This window comes from Chlorocebus sabaeus, chromosome 14, assembly GCF_047675955.1.
Source record: "Chlorocebus sabaeus isolate Y175 chromosome 14, mChlSab1.0.hap1, whole genome shotgun sequence".
Classification (NCBI taxonomy): domain Eukaryota; kingdom Metazoa; phylum Chordata; class Mammalia; order Primates; family Cercopithecidae; genus Chlorocebus; species Chlorocebus sabaeus.
The window spans coordinates 96414618-96432427 of NC_132917.1; the positions used below are offsets into that span (position 1 = coordinate 96414618).

At 47.5% G+C, this 17810-nt stretch overlaps 1 protein-coding gene across 10 annotated transcripts in view; it reads left to right on the forward strand.

The window, feature by feature from the left end:
* Positions 1 to 4877: 4877 nt before the first annotated feature.
* Positions 4878 to 17810, forward strand: part of LOC119618285 (SH3 domain and tetratricopeptide repeat-containing protein 1-like) — a 31964-nt gene continuing 19031 nt past the window's right edge. For 5 of the 10 annotated variants that reach the window (XR_012095409.1, XR_012095407.1, XR_012095413.1 and 2 more), the window contains exons 1-2: positions 4878 to 5972; positions 13643 to 13807. Coding sequence is in view for 1 of the 10 variants with exons in the window: in XM_073023171.1 (XP_072879272.1) it covers positions 13768 to 13807 (40 nt within the window). In the remaining 9 variants the exon portion in view is untranslated. Of the gene's footprint in view, positions 5973 to 13642; positions 13808 to 16669; positions 17208 to 17810 lie in introns of all 10 variants that reach the window. The other 5 variants (XR_012095408.1, XR_012095410.1, XR_012095412.1 and 2 more) reach the window with 5 other exon arrangements.

Genomic DNA, 17810 nt, shown 5'->3' on the forward strand with positions numbered 1-17810 from the left:
GGCCACTGTGGGTATCCTGGGTCATCCCCAGACAGTTTTAAAATTCCAGGACTAGGGAAAGACAGGAGGGTGGCTGAGGACACAACACCCTGTAAAGTTTTCACGGAGGGACCTCAACCTAAAGACATTTTGGTAATATGTACACTTAGGAAAGATGAAAAGAAGGGAGGCACAAATATTTCTTTTACAGTAGAGTGTCAGATGATTTATTCTCCACTTTCCTCTCATGTAAAATGCTTGGAAACAGAAAAATATTTTGGCCAAGGTGGCCCACGCCTGTATTCCCAGCACTTTAGGAGGCTGAGGAGGGAGATCAATTAAGGTCAAGAGTTCAAAACCAACCTAGCCAACATGGCAAAACCCTGTCTCTACTAAAAATACAAAAATTAGCTGGACGTGGTAGTGGGTGCCTATAAGCCCAGCTACTTGGGAGGCTGAGGCAGGAGAATCGCTTGAACCCGGGAGTCAGAGGTTACAGTGATCTGAGACTGCACCATTGGACTCCAGCCTGGCGACAGGGCGAGACTCCGTCTCAAAAATATATATATATGTGTATATATAATATACATTTATAATTATTACATGTAGACAGTATTTGAAGTCATGGGACTGACTGTAGGTAGAAACAAGAGAAGGCAAGGAAGTTTTTATATTTATATATAATTATATAAAATTAATATACATAATTATAATATATAAATATATCATATAGACCGAGCACAGTGGCTTACACCTGTCGTTCCAGCAATTTGGGAGGCCGAGATAGGCAGATCACCTGAGGTCAGGAGTTTGAGACTAGCCTGAGAACATGGAGAAACCCCATCTCTACTAAAGATACAAAAATTAGCCAGGTGTGGTGGTGCGTGCCTGTAATCCCAGCTACTCAGGAGACTGAGGCAGGAAAATCACTTGAACCCCAGAGGTGGAGGTTACAGTGAGCCTAGATTGCGTCATTGCACTCCAGCCTGGGTGACAAGGGTTAAACTCCGTCTCAAAATAAATAAATAAATAAATAAAGCAAGAAATATGTATTTATGTCTAAATATATAATTACAATACATAAATGTGTATATAAATATACATTTATTATAAATTTATTAATATATGAAATATGTTTATTTCTGAGATAGGGTCTGGCTCTGTCACCCAGGCTGGAGTGCAGTGGCACTATCATAGCTCATTGGAGCCTTGAACAGATGGCTCAAGGGATCCTCCCACGTCAGCCTCCTGAGTGGCTAGGATTGGATGCACACACCACCATGCCTAGCTAATTTTATCATTTTTTGTGGAGACAGGGTCTTCCTTTTTTGCCTAAGCTGGGCTTGAACTCCTGGGCTCAAGTGATCTTCCTGCCTCAGGCTTCCAATGTGTTAGACGTGGGCCACTGCATCTGGTCTAATGCATTTTTAAATTGCGAGTTCATATTATTTGATAGTTTTAAGTACTGAATGTGTTGAACAATCAACTTGCAGAATTCCTGAACAATGGATGGTCAGCTCTCATGTCCTGGTTCAAATCGCCCCAGCACACCACGGCTAGAAACCTTTCAGCCAACTTCCAATTATGTCTCCCGGGGCAAGACAATGTCACTTGGCCGATCCCCACTAAGAGGGACTCTGGAAAGGCAAGAAACTATTCTGTTCTCTATAACGGAACCTCACCAAGGAGAAGGCAGCTGGGAGGGCCAGCTGGGCCCTTCAACCAGAAGCTTCCACCATCGACCCACTGCCCTAGAACTACACCGTGCTGGGCATTTGGGACACTGTTATGAGCAAGAGTTTCCACTTTTCTTCTCATGGGACCTTCATGCTAGTGGCAAGAGACAATTTTTTTTTTTTTTTTTTTGAGACAGAGTTTTGTTCTTGTCACTCAGGCTGGAGTGCAATGGTGTCATCTCGGCTCACTGCAACCTCTGCCTTCTGGATTCAAGCAATTCTCCTGCCTCAGCCTTCCGAGTAGCTGGGATTACAGGATTGCACCACCACGTCTAGCTAATTTTTGTATTTTTAGTACAGATGGGGTTTCACCATGTTGGCCCGGCTGGTCTGGAACTCCTGAGCCACTGCACCCAGTCAAGAGGGAGATTTTCAATCAATAAGTAGAATTATGATGAATGCCAGAAAGAAGAATGTGTGTGATGGGGAGGGGACCTAAGTTATTGTCTCACATTTTAACACTTTCGTAGGCAAAAACTAACAACTGAGAAGCTTAAAACAACACACACCTTTAAGCCAATTTTGGCAAGCTAGTAGTTGAGCATATTTTAGCGGATCCTGTGTTTGGGATCTCACGCCAAGCAGCTGGGCTGCATCCTCATCTGATGCTCCACCAGGGCAGAATCCATTTCCAGGCCCGCTGAGGTTACTGGCAGAATTCATTTCCTCAGACCCGCTTGGCAAGGGCCCAGCTTTTTGCTTCCTTGCCTACGGGGCCCCTCCAAAGGTCCTTTCTCAGCACAGCATCTCCTTCCTGGAGCGCCTGCAGGCGGAACCTTCCTTTCTAGTGTGCGAAGGTGATGCACTGTGACAGTGACATCCCATTGCTTTTGCCAGGCTCTATGGGTTAGAAGCCAGTCACCGGTTTGCTCGTACCCAAGGTCAGGAAGACTATGCAAGGGCATAGGTTATTGGGAAGTCAGTCACTTTAGGGTGTGGCTGACACCACTGAACTTGGTGAGAATTTAAGGGTTGGTAGGAGCTGGCCAGGTACAGGGGTGAGGGTGTGTCAGGCAGGGGTGAGGGCATGGAGGGCGATGCAGAGGCCTGCATCCTGGAATGTCCTTTCACTCCCTGAGGTTTTGTTCTCCTGATCCCTGAGTACATCCCAGAACACGGTGGGGCCCTAGCAGGGGAGAGGGAGGGAAGCCTGTGTTGTTCATCTGGGGAGCTTGTTAGGCAAATCAGATTAGGGGCCAGGCTTTCAGTGGTGGGTGTGAGCGTGGGAGTGATGAGTGTACAGGTGTCTGTGGGAATAAGCGATGGGGATGGGGTTAGCCCCAGCCACCATGAAGACCTTAACTGTGCATCCACCCATCCCAGCAGCATCCCTGAGTGAGTGCCTTCAGGGTGAAGGTCCTGCTTTGCACATGGAAGTGAATCAGAGTGGGACACTGCCTTGCCTTAGAGATGTCACACTTCTCCTTCTTCTTCGTTTTTTGTATTTTTGTTTGTTTGTTTTTGTTTTTTTGTTTTTTTTTTTTTTTTTAGCTTACAACAGAGTCTCACTCTGTTGCCCAGCCTGGAATGCAGTGGTGTGATGTTGGCTCACTGCAACCACTGCCTCCCAGGTTCTAGCAATTTTCCTGCCTCAGCCTCCTGGGTAGGGGAGCTGGGACGATGGGCACGCATTACCATGCCTGGCTAATTGTTGTATTTTAGTTTCACTGTATTGACCAGGCTGGTCCCAGTCTCCTGGCCTCAACCGATCTGCCCGCCACAGCCTCCCAAAGCTCTGTGACTATATGCGTAAGCCACCACACTGGGCGAGAGGTCACACTCCATGCCAAGTGGGTGGCAGCGACTCAGACAGCACCCCAGCTGGTGCTGGGAGTGAGGGGTGCTCAGTGTCCTAGGAAGGCAGAGGGCTGCATGAGAGGTTCAGGGAGGAAGGACTGGAGGAGGATTTGAGATTTTCACCTGAGCAGCTGGGTGGATGGAGGGGCTGTTTACAGAGAATCACAAGAATGTGGATGAGCAGGTTAGGGCACTAATAAAGCACTCTGTTTTGGAAAATTTGAGATGCTTCCCTCTGTCCAGCTGGGGCTTTGGGAAAGGTCAGGGCTGGGCATCTGACTGGGATGGATGTCTCTGGCTGGCAGCAGAGCATGTGGATGGTTTGTGAAGCCCGGAAGGGCATGAGATTTCCTGTGGCAGTGCGCACTGCAAATGGAAGGGCATTTGGCCTGAGCCCAGACATATACAAGTTGGGCAGAGCAGCTACGGAAGTACAGAAAAACCAACGGTGTGGGGGCACATGAAGCAGGAATCTCAAATAAGATGAGGAAAGAGGTTTTAAAGACGATCAGGGCTGGGGACAGTGGTTCATGCCTGTAATCCCAACACTTTGGGAGGCTGAGACGAGAGGATAGCTTGAGGCCAGGAGTTTGAGACCACCCTGGGCAACATAGGGAGATCCCATTTCTATAAATAAATAAATACCATTGGTACTTGGCATTTCGGCTGGGGAACAGCAAACACATGAAAGCTCTGAGGCAGGAAAGGGAAGTGATTAGTGCTCGCTCCTGGTTCCTTTATCAGACCTTAAAGAGATGCAGAGACATTTCAGGTACTCCTTAGCCGAGCTCCTTCAGGGAAGGCCTAAGTTCACTTCTACTTCCCATCTATTAATTTTTTTTTTTTTTTTTTTTTTTTTTTTTTTTTTTTTTTTTGGAGACAGAGTCTCACTCTGTGGCCCAGGCTGGAGCACATGCAGTGGCACGATCTAAGCTCACTGCAACCTCCACCTCCCGGGTTCAAACGATTCTCCTGCCTCAGCTTTCCCAGTAGCGGGACCACAGGTACGCGCCACCACGATCGGCTAAGTTTTTGTATTTTTAGCAGAGGTGGGGTTTCATCTTGTTGGCCAGGCTGGTTTCGAACTCCTGGCCTCAAGTGATCCACCTGCCTCCGCCCCACAAAGTACTGGGATTACAGGCGCGAGCCACAGCGCCCGGACCTTCTTCAGTCCTAACGCCCACCATACGTGCTTCCAAATGTTTGCTGAATGGCAAGGTGAACGAGTGAATGGGACTATGTGACTTCCGGCAGCAGGCAATCCTATTCCTTGGACCTCTGTTTCACTTTTTGTAAAGCAAGCCTGTCTCTCGCTCTCTGCCCTAAAAGCCTGAGTTCTGGGCTTGAGATGAGCGCGTCCTGTAGACCAGACTGCAGGTGGACGCTGAGCTGGGTCTTCTAGAAGGCAAGGATCCGGTCAGCTCTTGGGTCCAGTCCTCCCGCGGGACTCGGTATGCCCAGTCCCAGCGCCTTCCCGCCCAACCTCCATTTGTTCCCCCAGGCCCCGCCCTCTCCGTGCAGCTCGCTCTCCATTGGCCGGGGGGCGGGCCCTGGGCGCCTGCCTCCGCTGGGAGTGGGGCGGCGGGCGGGGCGGCGGGCGGCAGGCGGGGCCCTGTGCACCTGCACGGTGTGTGTCCAGGCCGCAGCCCCGCGCCAGCTGCAGCTCCTTGCTCCGAGCCGGATCCTGAGCGGAGAACACGCGCTGAAGCGGCAGCGGCGGCCCCGCCCCGGGACTCCATTGTTGAGGCTGCCTCCGCTCTGTAGGCTACTCAGCTGCGCTCCAGTCGGCCCAGGCGCCGCGGCGAGGAGCAGGCGCTGTGAGCCGGTGGCCTGAGGTGAGACCGGGCGACGGGGTCTCCGGACCGGGCGGGGGTCTCTGCCCCGGGCGTGGCGGCTCCGAGTTGGATTCCGCAGGGTCCGAAGTCAGGATGCGAGGTCCTTGCGCCTGGGCTTTGTCTCGGCGTCGGGTGGCACCGGGGGCTTCGCGCCTACTGCGATACCGCGTGGGCCTGCGCGGGGGTCCCGGTCGCCCTGCGGGTGGGGGCCGGTCCCCACTGCTCCCCGGCTCCCCGCGTCTGCCGCGGAGGGGACTGCATGGACCCGGGCGCTGGCTTCTGAGCCGAGATGGCGTCACTGCACTCCAGCGTGGGCGACCGAGTGAAACTCCGTCTCGGAAAAAAAAAACTTGGTAAAGTGTTTTACCCAGCCTAGGTATGTGTGGTAGAGCCGAATGAAAGCTTAGAAAAAGACGACTTGAGAACTAGCCCAGCAGAGGAATCAGGTGGGATGTGTTGTTACTGAGTAAGTGAAATTTGCACCTGTTTTCTCCCAGGCCTCGCTGAGTTGTGTACAACAGAGAGCTCAGGTGTTGGGGGCAGTTGACCGGTTGAAGAATGCATTGCTATTATGGGAGGAACATTGGGCTTTGAAAAAGCAGAACTGGATCCACGTTCTTGCCTGGTAACTCTAAGTATCATCTAGTTTGTAAAGGGGAATGCAGTTCACTGAAAAATTCTTATGACAGTGCGGAAAGGATTGGGGTGTCTGCATTGTTTTGTGTAATATAGGTCATATGAACGAGCATTTAGGCTGGAGGGAGGCTTTTCATCTCTATAACTTTACTTTCACAGGACAATTCCATCACGATTTGAAGATTTTGAGTCAAAACTACATTATTCTGCTATGTGTTTCGGGGCAAATGTATACATACAATTTGCTTAAATATTTCAGATGATACAAGAATATATGTGTGGGGTAAAAAGCTGAAATTTGCATTCTCCCTTCTCTAGAAGTAACCATTGTGAATAGTTAAGTCTGTTTTCCAGCTATTTTGTATACTATAAATACACTGTGAACATTTGAGTGTATATAGACCTGTATGTTACACACAGTTTTAGAGATGGAATATTGCTGTGTTGCCCATGCTAGTCTCAAAATCCTGGGCTCAAGTGACCGTCTTGCTTCAACCTCGCAAAGTTTTGGAATAACAGGCATGAGCCACCGCGCCTGGCCTGCATGAGTATATTTACTAATTGCTAAGTTACTCTGTTCAATACGTGGCTATTGAACTCCCCCATGTGCCAAGCATTGTTCTGAATACGTTATATGCACCAATTCACTTAATTTTTAGAGCAGCTCTATTATTGTGGCCCTTTTACAGTGAGGAAACTGTACCACAGAGAGGCTGGGGACGTTGTCTAACATCACACAGCCGGTGCTGTTGGAATTGAGGTTTGAACCCAGACAGCTGGCTTCAGATCTCTTAGCTGTTATCATAGACGGCACACCCAAACCTTAGGGCCCTCCCAAGCCTTGCCTCCGATACGGGCTCGCCTGAGCTCTGCGAGCGCCGTGTATGTGAGGTTTCTTTCCTCTTTAAGAACACAAGTCTTGGAATTGTCGCAGACCCTGGTAGGACCTCTTGAGGACCAAAAACAGGGATTCTTCAAGCCTGCCCCAAGGGCCAGATCTCTGATTTAGCTACTTGGAAGGTAGACGTGGAAGAGAGTAATTTTACCAGAACAAAAAGTCAGGATGGCTGGGCTGACTTGGCCAGACGCAGTGGCTCATGCCTGTAATCCCAGCACTTTGGGAGGCTGAGGCAGGTGGATCACCTGAGGTCGGGAGTTCAAGAGCAGCCTGGCCAAGAAGTTCAAATTCCGTCTCTACTAAAAATATAAAAATTAGCTGGGCGTGTTGGCGGGTGCCTGTAATCCCAGGTACTTGGGAGGCTGAGGCAGGAGAATTGCTTGAACCCGGGAGGCAGAGGTGGCAGTGAGCTAAGATTATGCCACTGCACTCCAGCTTGGGTGACAGAGCGAGACTCCGTCTCAAAAAACAAGAAGAAGAAGAAGGGGGAAGGGGAATGGCTGGGCTGACTCATAGGGAAGAGGCCCTGCAGCAGCCGTAGGACCTTGGCCACTTGGGTGGAAAAGAAGGAAGGAAGAGCTTCACCCATGGCGGTGACCTGGACTGCAGAAACCACATTAAACAGTCCACATCCTGGAGCCTGGCCACCCCATTTGCTTCTCTTCTCCTTGGGTAGAGGGTGTGGGGAGCTTTCTACCCTGGAGGCTGAGCAGCGCAGCTTCTAACCAGGGTAGGCATTTTTCTGTCCCTGGGAATACAGACAGCGTTCTCATAAGCAGCCCAAATCCTCTTGAACAGCTTTTTGTAGGGTGGGGCGGGGTGGGGCAGAGGGTCATTTTGACTCATAGGTGCCTTTTCCACTTTCACTGCTGATAACTGTGTTACAAATGAAAGTTTTGTTTTTGACACTGAAGAGGGCTTAAAAGAGTGAGCTATTATGGCACATCTAAGTCTGCTAAAATAGAACCACGGGGTAGTGTAGGAAAATCTCTTCTAAATTATGGATCATATATGGTGAACGTTAAAAGCCACGTGTACCTAAGTTGAAAAATCAAAACATGTCTTGTATTTGGGTGACCCCGGTAATTCCGGATGCCACTGTGCCTTGTGTAAACCCAGGATGCTGAGGTGTAGGGATCAACAGGCTTTTTCAGGACATCTGTGCTTCTCCCTTGGGGTAAAGTGGGGCAGCAGTAGGAGCGCACAGCTGTTGGGCCCCTAATATTTGTCAGCTGTTTTACATGTGGGATTCCATTTAATGAAATCTTGGAGGTAAAATTATGTTATTGAAGATGAAGATAGAGGCTTAGAGAAGTTAAGAAAATTGTTCAAGATCACGTCATTTGTTTTGTTTTGCTTTGTTTTGTTTTGTTTTGAGACAGAGTTTTGCTCTTCTTGCCCTGGCTGGAGTGCAATGGTGCAATCTCGGCTCACCACAACCTCTGCTTCCCAGGTTCAAGTGATTCTCCTGCCTCAGCCTCCCGAGTAGCTGAGATGACAGGCATACGCCACGATGCCAGGCTGATTTTGTATTTTTTGTAGGGACGGAGTTTTTCTATATTGGTTAGGCTGGTCTTGAACTCCCAACCTCGGTTAATCCGCCCAACTCGGCCTCCCAAAGTGCTTGAATTACAGGTGCGAGCCACCACGCCTGACCAAGGCCATGTAATTTCTTAAGTGCAAAGATGAAGTACTTGATGAACCCAGAAGTTTCACTTCAAGGCCCTTGATATTTCCATAACACATGGTTCCTTCCCTGGTTGGTGGGAGTGACTGAAGAACTCAAGGAAGCTGTGTTTTGTGGAAAGAGGACCTGAGGGGTGTATGGTCTTTCCAGGCTTGGAATCTGCCATGCTGGGCTTCTGAATTGTATAGCTTGACCATATAGAGAAGCCCCTCATTTAAGACTTATTCTTCGGGGGAAATAAAGGAAAGCCGCCCACATGAGATAGGCAGAGGCGACTTTCTCAGAGCTGCTGTGGCAAGAAAGTCAGCACCATCACTTGCGTGTGGCAGGGACTGACATGCAAGTGAGTGGCGGATGAGGAGTGGGGAAGCTTCAGGATGGAAAGAATGGCTCCCAGTGGAGGCTGTTGTGGGGGCTGGAGGCGGCTGTGCAGAAGTGGGGTGTCCTATGTGATTGGTTAGGGGCATATTTGGCTTTCTCTGAATGATCCTAACTGGAAACAGGGGCCAAAATTAGGGTGGCTGTCAGTTTTGAGTCAAGTCCTGGTCACCTGGGACAGAGTTGTGGTTTAGTCTCTGGGTTGTGGAGAGAGAGCAGTCTGGCTTCCTGTCTGATGTGCTAGCCTGGCTGGCCTCCTGGCTGTTGACTGTAGATAGGGGATTGGTTTCCTGGGTGGGCAGCTACAGGTTGTGATCTGAGTTCTGTCTTTCTACATATGATCAGGCATGGTCTGTTTGTATATTCAGTCCCTCATTTTTCTTGTCAGTAAAAATATCAAGTGACAAATTGGACACATTGGGAAGATTTTAGATGTCTGTGTCCCCTGGAGGAAGTTTTGACGTTCACATTTAATCAGAATGAATGTAAACAATTGGGCCATTTATCTTGAAGATGTAAAATAGGAAATCTTCAACAATACTACCTCGGCGCCATTGCCTCTCTGTCCATCGTTAGGGAATGTGTTTTTATCCACCGCCGGCTCATCGTCCACCAGTTTGTGGTTGATCCACTTCTCTATACGTCTTGTCTTGTGTGCAACTCATTGTTTGCTAGTGTTAGCTTTCCCCTTCGTCAGTGTAGTTTATTTGTGTAGCCTCTGTTGGTAGGAAGTTATTTGTGGAATTTGTGAATGGAAGGGACCTTGGAGGTCTGCTAGGTCGACCCAGTGATTTTAGAGATAAACGGAAATACAGGGAAATGTTCCAGCTTTTTTGGTGACAAAACCAGGAATAGAAAGCAGTGTTCTTTGTGCCACAATGTCATTGGAAGACAGCTCAATGTGGGCCTAAAATGCAGAGTAACTAACTTTCATTTATCTCTGCTTCTGACTCTTGTTATCAGACATTTTAAATTGACCTAAATGTGTTAGCAGAAATATGAAAAGTCCTGACTTGTTTACATACAAGGTACTTTGTCACCTACTCATTTGGGTTTTTTTTCAACAACAACAAGGATTTCAAGGATTGAAAAGACGTTGTTACAAACTGAATGTTTATGTCTCCCCCAGATTCTTGTACTGGAGCCCTAACTGCCAGTGTGATGGTATTAGGGGATAGGACCTTTGGGAGGTGATTAGGGTTAGATGAGGTCATGAGCATAGGCCCTGGTCTGACAGGATTGGTGCCCTTAGAAGAAGAGAAACTAGGCCAGGTGTGGTGGCTCACACCTGTAATCCCAGCACTTTGGGAGTCCGAGGTGGGCAGATCACGAGGTCAGGAGATTGAGACCATCCTGAAATCCTGTTTCTACTAAACATACGAAAATTAGTTGGGTGTGGTGGCACGTGCCTGTAATCCCAGCTACTCGGGAGGCTGAGGCAGGAGAGTTGCTTGAACCAGGGAGTCGGAGGTTGCAGTGAGTTGAGATTCTGCCACTGCACTCCAGCCTGGTGACAGAGCGAGAGTCTGTCTCAAAAAAATAAAAAAAAAAAAAAGAAGAAGAGGAGAAAGCAGAGAGCTCGCACTGTCCTGGTGTGAGGAAACAAGAAGAAAGGTCGCTGTCTGCAAGCCAGGAAGAGGTCCCTGTCAGGGAACTGAGTCGGCCGACACTTTGATCTTGGACTTCCAGCCTCGAGAGCTGTGAGAAATAAACTAATGCTTAAACCACACAGCCTATGGTGTTTTTGATGGTATTTGCCTATGGTATTATGGCCATCTGATTTGACTGATACAGAAATGGTTCCAGAATATACTGTAGCCTGTATCTGAGTTGGTGATGCCATGAAAATAAATGTGGTAGTTCATTCCTTTATATAAAGATAGCGCTGTGAGCCGAGGGCCTTTGCTCATGTCTTAGTTGAGTCTTGTTTTCTTATAATAGCTTCCTAATTTCTCTTTTCCCCCTCTAATTTATATTATATCGCTGGATTAAATCATATATGGTATGATTTTATACTTTATGTCTATACAAACTTGTAGTGATTTTATTTCATTTGATTTGATTTTTGAGACATGCCCTTGCTCTGTTGCTCAGGCTGGAATGCAGGCGTGTCATGACAGCTCACTGTAACCCTAAATTCCTGGGCTCAAGTGATCCTCCCGCCTCAGCCTCCTGAGTAGCTGGGACTACAGGTGTGCTATCCTGCCTAGCTAATTTTTAAATTTTTTGTAAGGACAGTCTTGCTGTGTTGTCCAGAGTGGTTTCAAACTCCTGGCCTCAAGCAGTCCTCTCGCCTCAGCCTCTCAAAGCACTGGATTACAGGCATGAGCTGTCACACCCGGCCCAGTGATTTTTCATTGTTAAGATCGAGGACAGATTCTCTGGCTTGGCATTCAAGGCTCATGATCGGGGCGTGATATGCAAATTTGGGTTTCGTGTTTCCATTCACACCATCAGCCTTGCACTCTAGCTTGTTGTCTAAGCCCTGTTCTGAAGCCCAGACTGAGAGCTGCACTTAGAATTTATACCTTCTCATCTCTTCATCGTCTTCGCCTATGTTCTTATCTCCATCTGGGACATCATCTCCACACTTCTGCCTCTTTAAATCTTCTCCATCCTTCAAGACTTGAAATACTTCTGTTACATGATCCCCGCTCTGACGTCCAAGCTAGAATTAATCTTTCTTTGAACTCTGATAGTGCTTTATGTTTTTCATCCTTTAATTATACAGCAGTCCTGTGTGTTAGATATTATTATTCTCCCAGTTTTTCATAGTTACTTTGAAAATATTTGCTGTAGTCACATATTTGGAATAGGTAATATGAGCGACAATCAAAAGGTTCTGGAGAGTGAAAGGCAGTTCTACTCCCATCACTGCCCTGTGATCACTCTTGCCAGTTTTTGTTTGTTTGTTTGTTTTTCCAAGGCAGAGTCTTGCTCTGTCACCAGGCTGGTGTGATCTCCGCTCACTGCAGCCTCCACCTCCCGGGTTCAAGCAGTTCTCCTGCCTCAACCTCCTGAGTAGCTGAGACTACAGGTGTGCACCACCATGCCCAGATAAGTTTTGTATTTTGAGTAGAGACGGTGTTTCGCCATGTTGGCCAGGATGGTCTGGATATCTTGACCTCGTAATCCACCTGCCTCAGCCTCTCAAAGTGCTGGGATTACACACGTGAGCCACTGCACCCAGCCTATGTGTCTTGTTTTTAAAAACACAGATGTTGGCATAAGATAAACACGGTTGTCCACCGGTAAGTATTTAGGTTGTTCCCAACCGTTTGGATTAATCAATGCTGAGATGTACATAATTCTTGCATATTTGCGTGAATATGTTCATAGGATGCATTGCTAGAAATGGAATTGTGGGATCCAGGGTTCTGTGCATTTTAAATATTGATGGGTGTTGCCGGATTTCCTTCCGTTAGGGCCATACCGTTATCTCACTGTCAATGTGTAAGGGCGCCTATTTCTATTTCCTTGCCAACAGTTTCTTCTCAGCTGTTTTGTTTGACATCACCCACACACAGATAGCCCGCTTGTTCCAAAAACATGGACATTCTACATTTCTACTTACAGTGTGCGCACACTGACTGAAGCTCTGTGTTGCAGTGATGTGTGCTGCTAGGATTGTGGCTCTGTTTCGAATTTGCTAGCCAGGCTATGGCTTTCCAGTCAGGTGTTTTTTGTTTTGTTCATGCTGTTGCAGCCGTTGAGCTGTGTGAATTTCCCTCCACTGCCCAGCCAGATTTCCCTTCCGGTGGACGGGCTTAGTGTCTCATCCAGCAGCCCTGTGCCCTGGTGATCTGGGCCGAGTGTGTCATCCGATGGCCCTGTTTCCTGGTGACCTGGGCCGAGTGTCTCATCTGGCAGCCCTGTTTCCTGGTGACCTGGGCCGAGTGTCTCATCCGGCAGCCCTGTTTCCTGGTGATCTGGGCTGAGTACCTCCATGAGAAGTTGCACCCATCTTCTCCAGTAGTGCATCATTTCACAGCAAGCAACACATTTTCACCACGTTTCTAGTGGGACATGTGCTAGCTCTTTTCTGGGCATCAGCAGACCTGGCTTTTTTCTGGTTCAAGCAACAGCTGGTGAGTTACCAAAGACAAGTCGCATCTGGCCCCTGGTCCTTTGCTTTATAAGTAGAATCACAGTCCGAGTGGGCATCACTGCCCTGGTCTCTCTGCGGTGCTGAGTGTTGTGGGGATGATGGCTAAGTGTCAGGGTGCATTTCCACCACTAGGGGATTACAGTCCAGCAAAGACACAGGAGGAAAGCTAACAGCCCCGGGCAGGTACACAGAACCAGAGGAGTTTGGAAGGGTGGTTCCAAGCTCCGTGGTGTGATTGATGTGATCACAATAAACATTTTATCTCTAAGTCTTGGGCCATTGGACCAAGAGAAGAGAGAGCTGGTGTTGAGTTGTAGTGAGAGGTGTGTGGTTCGTGTACCTGCTGAGCCTGGCTGGGACTCAATTCCATTTTACCTTCTGTTTCCACCTTTTTCATGCTCCTGCTTGTTTCTCCAGAAAAAATTGCAATAAATTCTTTTCAAAAATTTTACAAAAGCCATAGATGCTTATTGAAAATAGTTCAAATGATATAGAAGACAGAAAGATAGTGAATGTTTTTCTGTTGTGTGTTTGGATGAATGTGTCTTTGGGGTAGTCACTATTAACACTGGGTGTATTTCCTTCCAGATCTTTTCCAGTGTACCTACAAATATGTATGTACACTTTGTAAAGAACAAAATAGTACCTGATAAACACTGAGTCTCCCTACTCCCACTGCGCAGTCTACGTGGACATCCTTTCATGGTGATACGATGAGACCTGATCGACTCCTTTTGTTCGCTGGAGTGACAGGTAATAATAGCAACAGATAACTCACCTTCAGCGGGCATTTACCATGTGGCAGGGTCTGTGCTCCAGGCAGGCTACATGAAGTGGGTCTTAAGGCTTTTTACAACAATGCTATGGGTGAACACAGTGATTGTTAACATTTTGCAAATGATAGAATTGCAGTAGAGAGAAGCAGAGCTGCTTGCTCAAACTCATGGCACGATTCCCGAGAGAGAGAACACTTTTAAAACAATTGTTGTTAGAGCCAGGTGATTCACGATCATTTCAAGAAATAGTGCATTCAGTGAATAGATTTCAGGGTCTGGTACAGTCTGGGAGTTGTTCCTGAAAATGTACTGGGCTAGAGGTAAGGGAACGGTCCATTGGCCCTGGGACCCTAGTGCAAGGAGGGAGGTCCCGGGGAGAGGGGGCATGGAGAGGAGGTCTCTGAACAAACCTTGCAACATCCATTTCTGCCGAATCTGGCCCGAGGTGTGGTTCTTGACATGTACACTTTTCAGAGATACTTGGTTTTGATTTTTATCATGGCTCACCTGAGCAGCCATGGTTTCAAACTGCCTGGAGATGTGGTCTGGAAGGCCAGTGCTATGCCCATCCTTCCCGCTCCTGCAGGAGGGGAGTCATCCTGGGACTAGAGGGCTTCGCCTGTAATCAGCTATCTCATAATAAGTGGATTTGATGCTGGTTTCGCTAGGTCAGGAAATTTCCCATTTGGAAGGAAAACGGATACTTGTTTTTGGGTTTTGCTGAGGAGTCACAGGGTTTAGAGCAGGGACTGGAAGTTTGTTGAGACACATGTGAGTGCACTCAAACATCTTCCATGAAGCGGGGAAATAAACATAGTGTTCCAGAGAGGTCCCTGGCTTTGGGATATAAATATTTCTGTAACAGAATGGTACTGGATGTCTGCTGTATTTTTTCTCTACTATTTTGGCAAGTTTTATTTGGGTGTGTGTCTCCTGTACAGAAGGTATGACATCAGTTTTTGCCACCAAGTATTTACAGCCATCGGTGCCTCCTATGTGGGTCACTTTTGTGCTGTGGTTTCTTTGGGGAAATTGTAGGTCTCCTACCCAAAGCACATTGCCCATTTCAAGATGCTCCTGGTTTCTGAACACCTGTGGCAGTGCCTTCCATGTGGGTGAAGCCAGCCGAGAAAGTATCCCTCCCCAGGAGGTGGGGATTGGTGATTGCCTGAGGGAGGAGGCCGGGGATGAGCCCTGGACTAGAACTTGTCACCGGCTGCTTTTCCTTCCCCTCCTCTCCCTCCTATTTTTCCACCACCCCCACTTTTTAAAAATTTCTTATAAAAAATTAAGCAATTATTTTGGTTTCGTTTATTCACTATTCCTTGCTAATTTTATGCAGAGTGAGCCTGGGACAATGGGAAGGAAAGTTGTACTTAGCTTCAGATGATCCTACCAGCCCAGCATTGAGGGGCTTCCACCAGGCGGCATTATCAAGTGGCATTGTGGAGGTTCTCCTTTCAGTCCTCAGCGTTAACCAGCAGTGGCAGGTGATACTTATTCCTGGTTAATGTTGAGGAAGTTGAGCTCAAAGTGGCTAAGGGAACTTCCCAAAGTCACATAGGAAGTAGCAGAGTAGAACCAAACACAGATTGTCTCTGAATCAGGCAGGTCATCAGATTCCAAAATGGGCTCTTACTTTTTGGAGGTCAAAAAACTGAACAGACACAGATCTATCTTTCTTTCTTTCTTTCTCTCTTTCTTTCTCTCTTTCTTTCTTTCTCTCTTTCTCTCTTTCTCTATGTCTTTCTGTCTGTCTTTCTGTCTTTCTTTCTTTCATTTTCTTTCTCCTCTTCCTCTTCTTCTTCTTCTTCTTCTTTTTCCTCTCCTCCATCTCCTCCCTCTCCTCCCCCTCCTCCCCCTCCTCCTCCTTCTTCTCCTCCTTCTACTCCTCCTCCTTCTCCTCCTTTCTCCTTTCTCCTTTCTTCTTCTTACTTCTTCTTTCTTCTTCTTTCTTCTCCTTCTTTCTTCTCCTTCTTCTTTCTTCTCCTTCTCCTTCTTCTTTCTTCTTCTTCTTTCTTCTTCTTCTTCTTCTTTCTTCTTCTTCTTCTTCTTCTTCTTCTTCTTCTTCTTCTTCTTCTTCTTCTTCTTCTTCTTCTTCTTCCTCCTCCTCCTCCTCCTCCTCCTCCTCCTTCTTCTTCTTCTTCCTTCTTCTTCTTCTTCTTTCTTCTTCCTTCTTCTTCTTCTTCTTCTTCTTCTTCTTCTTCTTCTTCTTCTTCATTTTTTTCTTTTGAGCTAGGTTTTCACTATGTTGCCTAGGCTGGTCTAGGCTCAAGCTGTTCTCCTGCCTTAGCGTTCTGAGTGCTGGGCTTACAGGTTTGTGTCACCACATCCAAGCGAACAGAGATTTCTTTAAAGAAGATTTACAAATGGCGAAAAAATATGTGAAAAAAATGCTCAGTATCACTTATAATCAGAGAAATGCAAGTCAAAACCACAGTGAGGTATCATCTCACTGGTTAGGATGGGTATTATCAAAAAGACAAAAAATAACAAGTGCTGGCGAGGATATGGAGACAAGGGAGCTCTTACACACTGTAGGGGTGTGTAAACTAGAGCAGCTGGCTGGGCGCAGGGCGCACGCTGACATCCCAGCACTTTGGGAAGCCGAGGCCGGCAGATCACCTGAGGTCAGGAGTTTGAAACCAGTCTGGCCAACATGGTGAAACCCCGCCTCTACTAAAAACACAAAAATTAGCTGGGAGCGGTGGATCACACCTGTAATCCCGGTGCTGTTGGGCGGCTGAGGTGGGCGGGTCACTTGAGCCCACGAGTTCAAGACCAGCCTGGCCAACGTGGCGACACCCCATCTCTACTAAAAAATACAAAAATTTGCCAGGTGCAGTGGCGGGCGCCCGTAATCCCACCTACTCAGAAGGCTGAGGCATGAGAACCACTGGAACACGGGAGGCGGATGCTACAGTGAGCAAGCCGAGATTGCACCATTGTATTCCACCCTGGGCAACAGTGAGACTCTGTCGCGAAGAGAAAAAAGAGAAAGAGTAAGAGTAAGCTAGGGCACCCACTATGGCAAACAGTATGGAGGTTCCTCAGAAAACTGCAGATGAAATTACAGTGTGATCCAGCAGTCCCACTACAGTGTAGATACCCAAAGAAAAGGAAATCAGTGTCGGAGGGGCATCCACACCTCTGTTTCCTACAGCACTGTTCACCATAGCCAAGATATGGAATCAGCCTCGGTGTCCAACAGCAGATGATGGATAGAGAAAATGTGGTCTTTATACACAGTGGAGTACTATTCAGCCATAACACAGGATGAAGTCCTGTTATTCTCCGCAACGTGAATGGAACTGGAAGATATTACGAAGTAAGCCAGGAACAGAAAGTCACACAGCACATGTTCTCTTATGTGGAAGGTAAAAAAGAGTGGATCTCATGGAAGTTGAAAGTAGACAGAGGATCCTAGAGGGTGAGAAGGGTGGGGGGAGAGGGAGATAGGGAGAAATTTGTTAAAGGATACAAAATTATAGCTGGATAGGAATAAGTTCTAGTGTTCTATAACATAGGATGACTATAGTTAACAAGAATATATAGTTTCAGGCTGTGCGCGGTGGCTCATGCCTGTAATTCTAGCACTTTGGGAGGCTGAGGTGGGTGAAACACCTGAGGTCAGGAGTTTGAGACCAGCCTGGCCAACGTGGTGAAACCCCATCTGTACTAAAAATACAAAAATTAACCGGGCATAGTGGTGGGTGCCTGTAACCCCAGTTACCAGGGAGGCCGAGGCAGGAGAGTAGCTTGAACCTGGGAAGCAGATGTTGCAGTGAGCTGAGATCACACCACTGCACTCTAGCCTGGGCAACAGAGCAAGACTTTGTCTCAAAAAAAAAAAAAAAAATGTAGTTTCAGATAATTGGAGGAAGGGTATTGAACGTTACCAACACAAAGAAATGATAAATGTTTGAGATGGTGGATATGCTAATTACACTGATCACATACATTACATGTATTATAACATC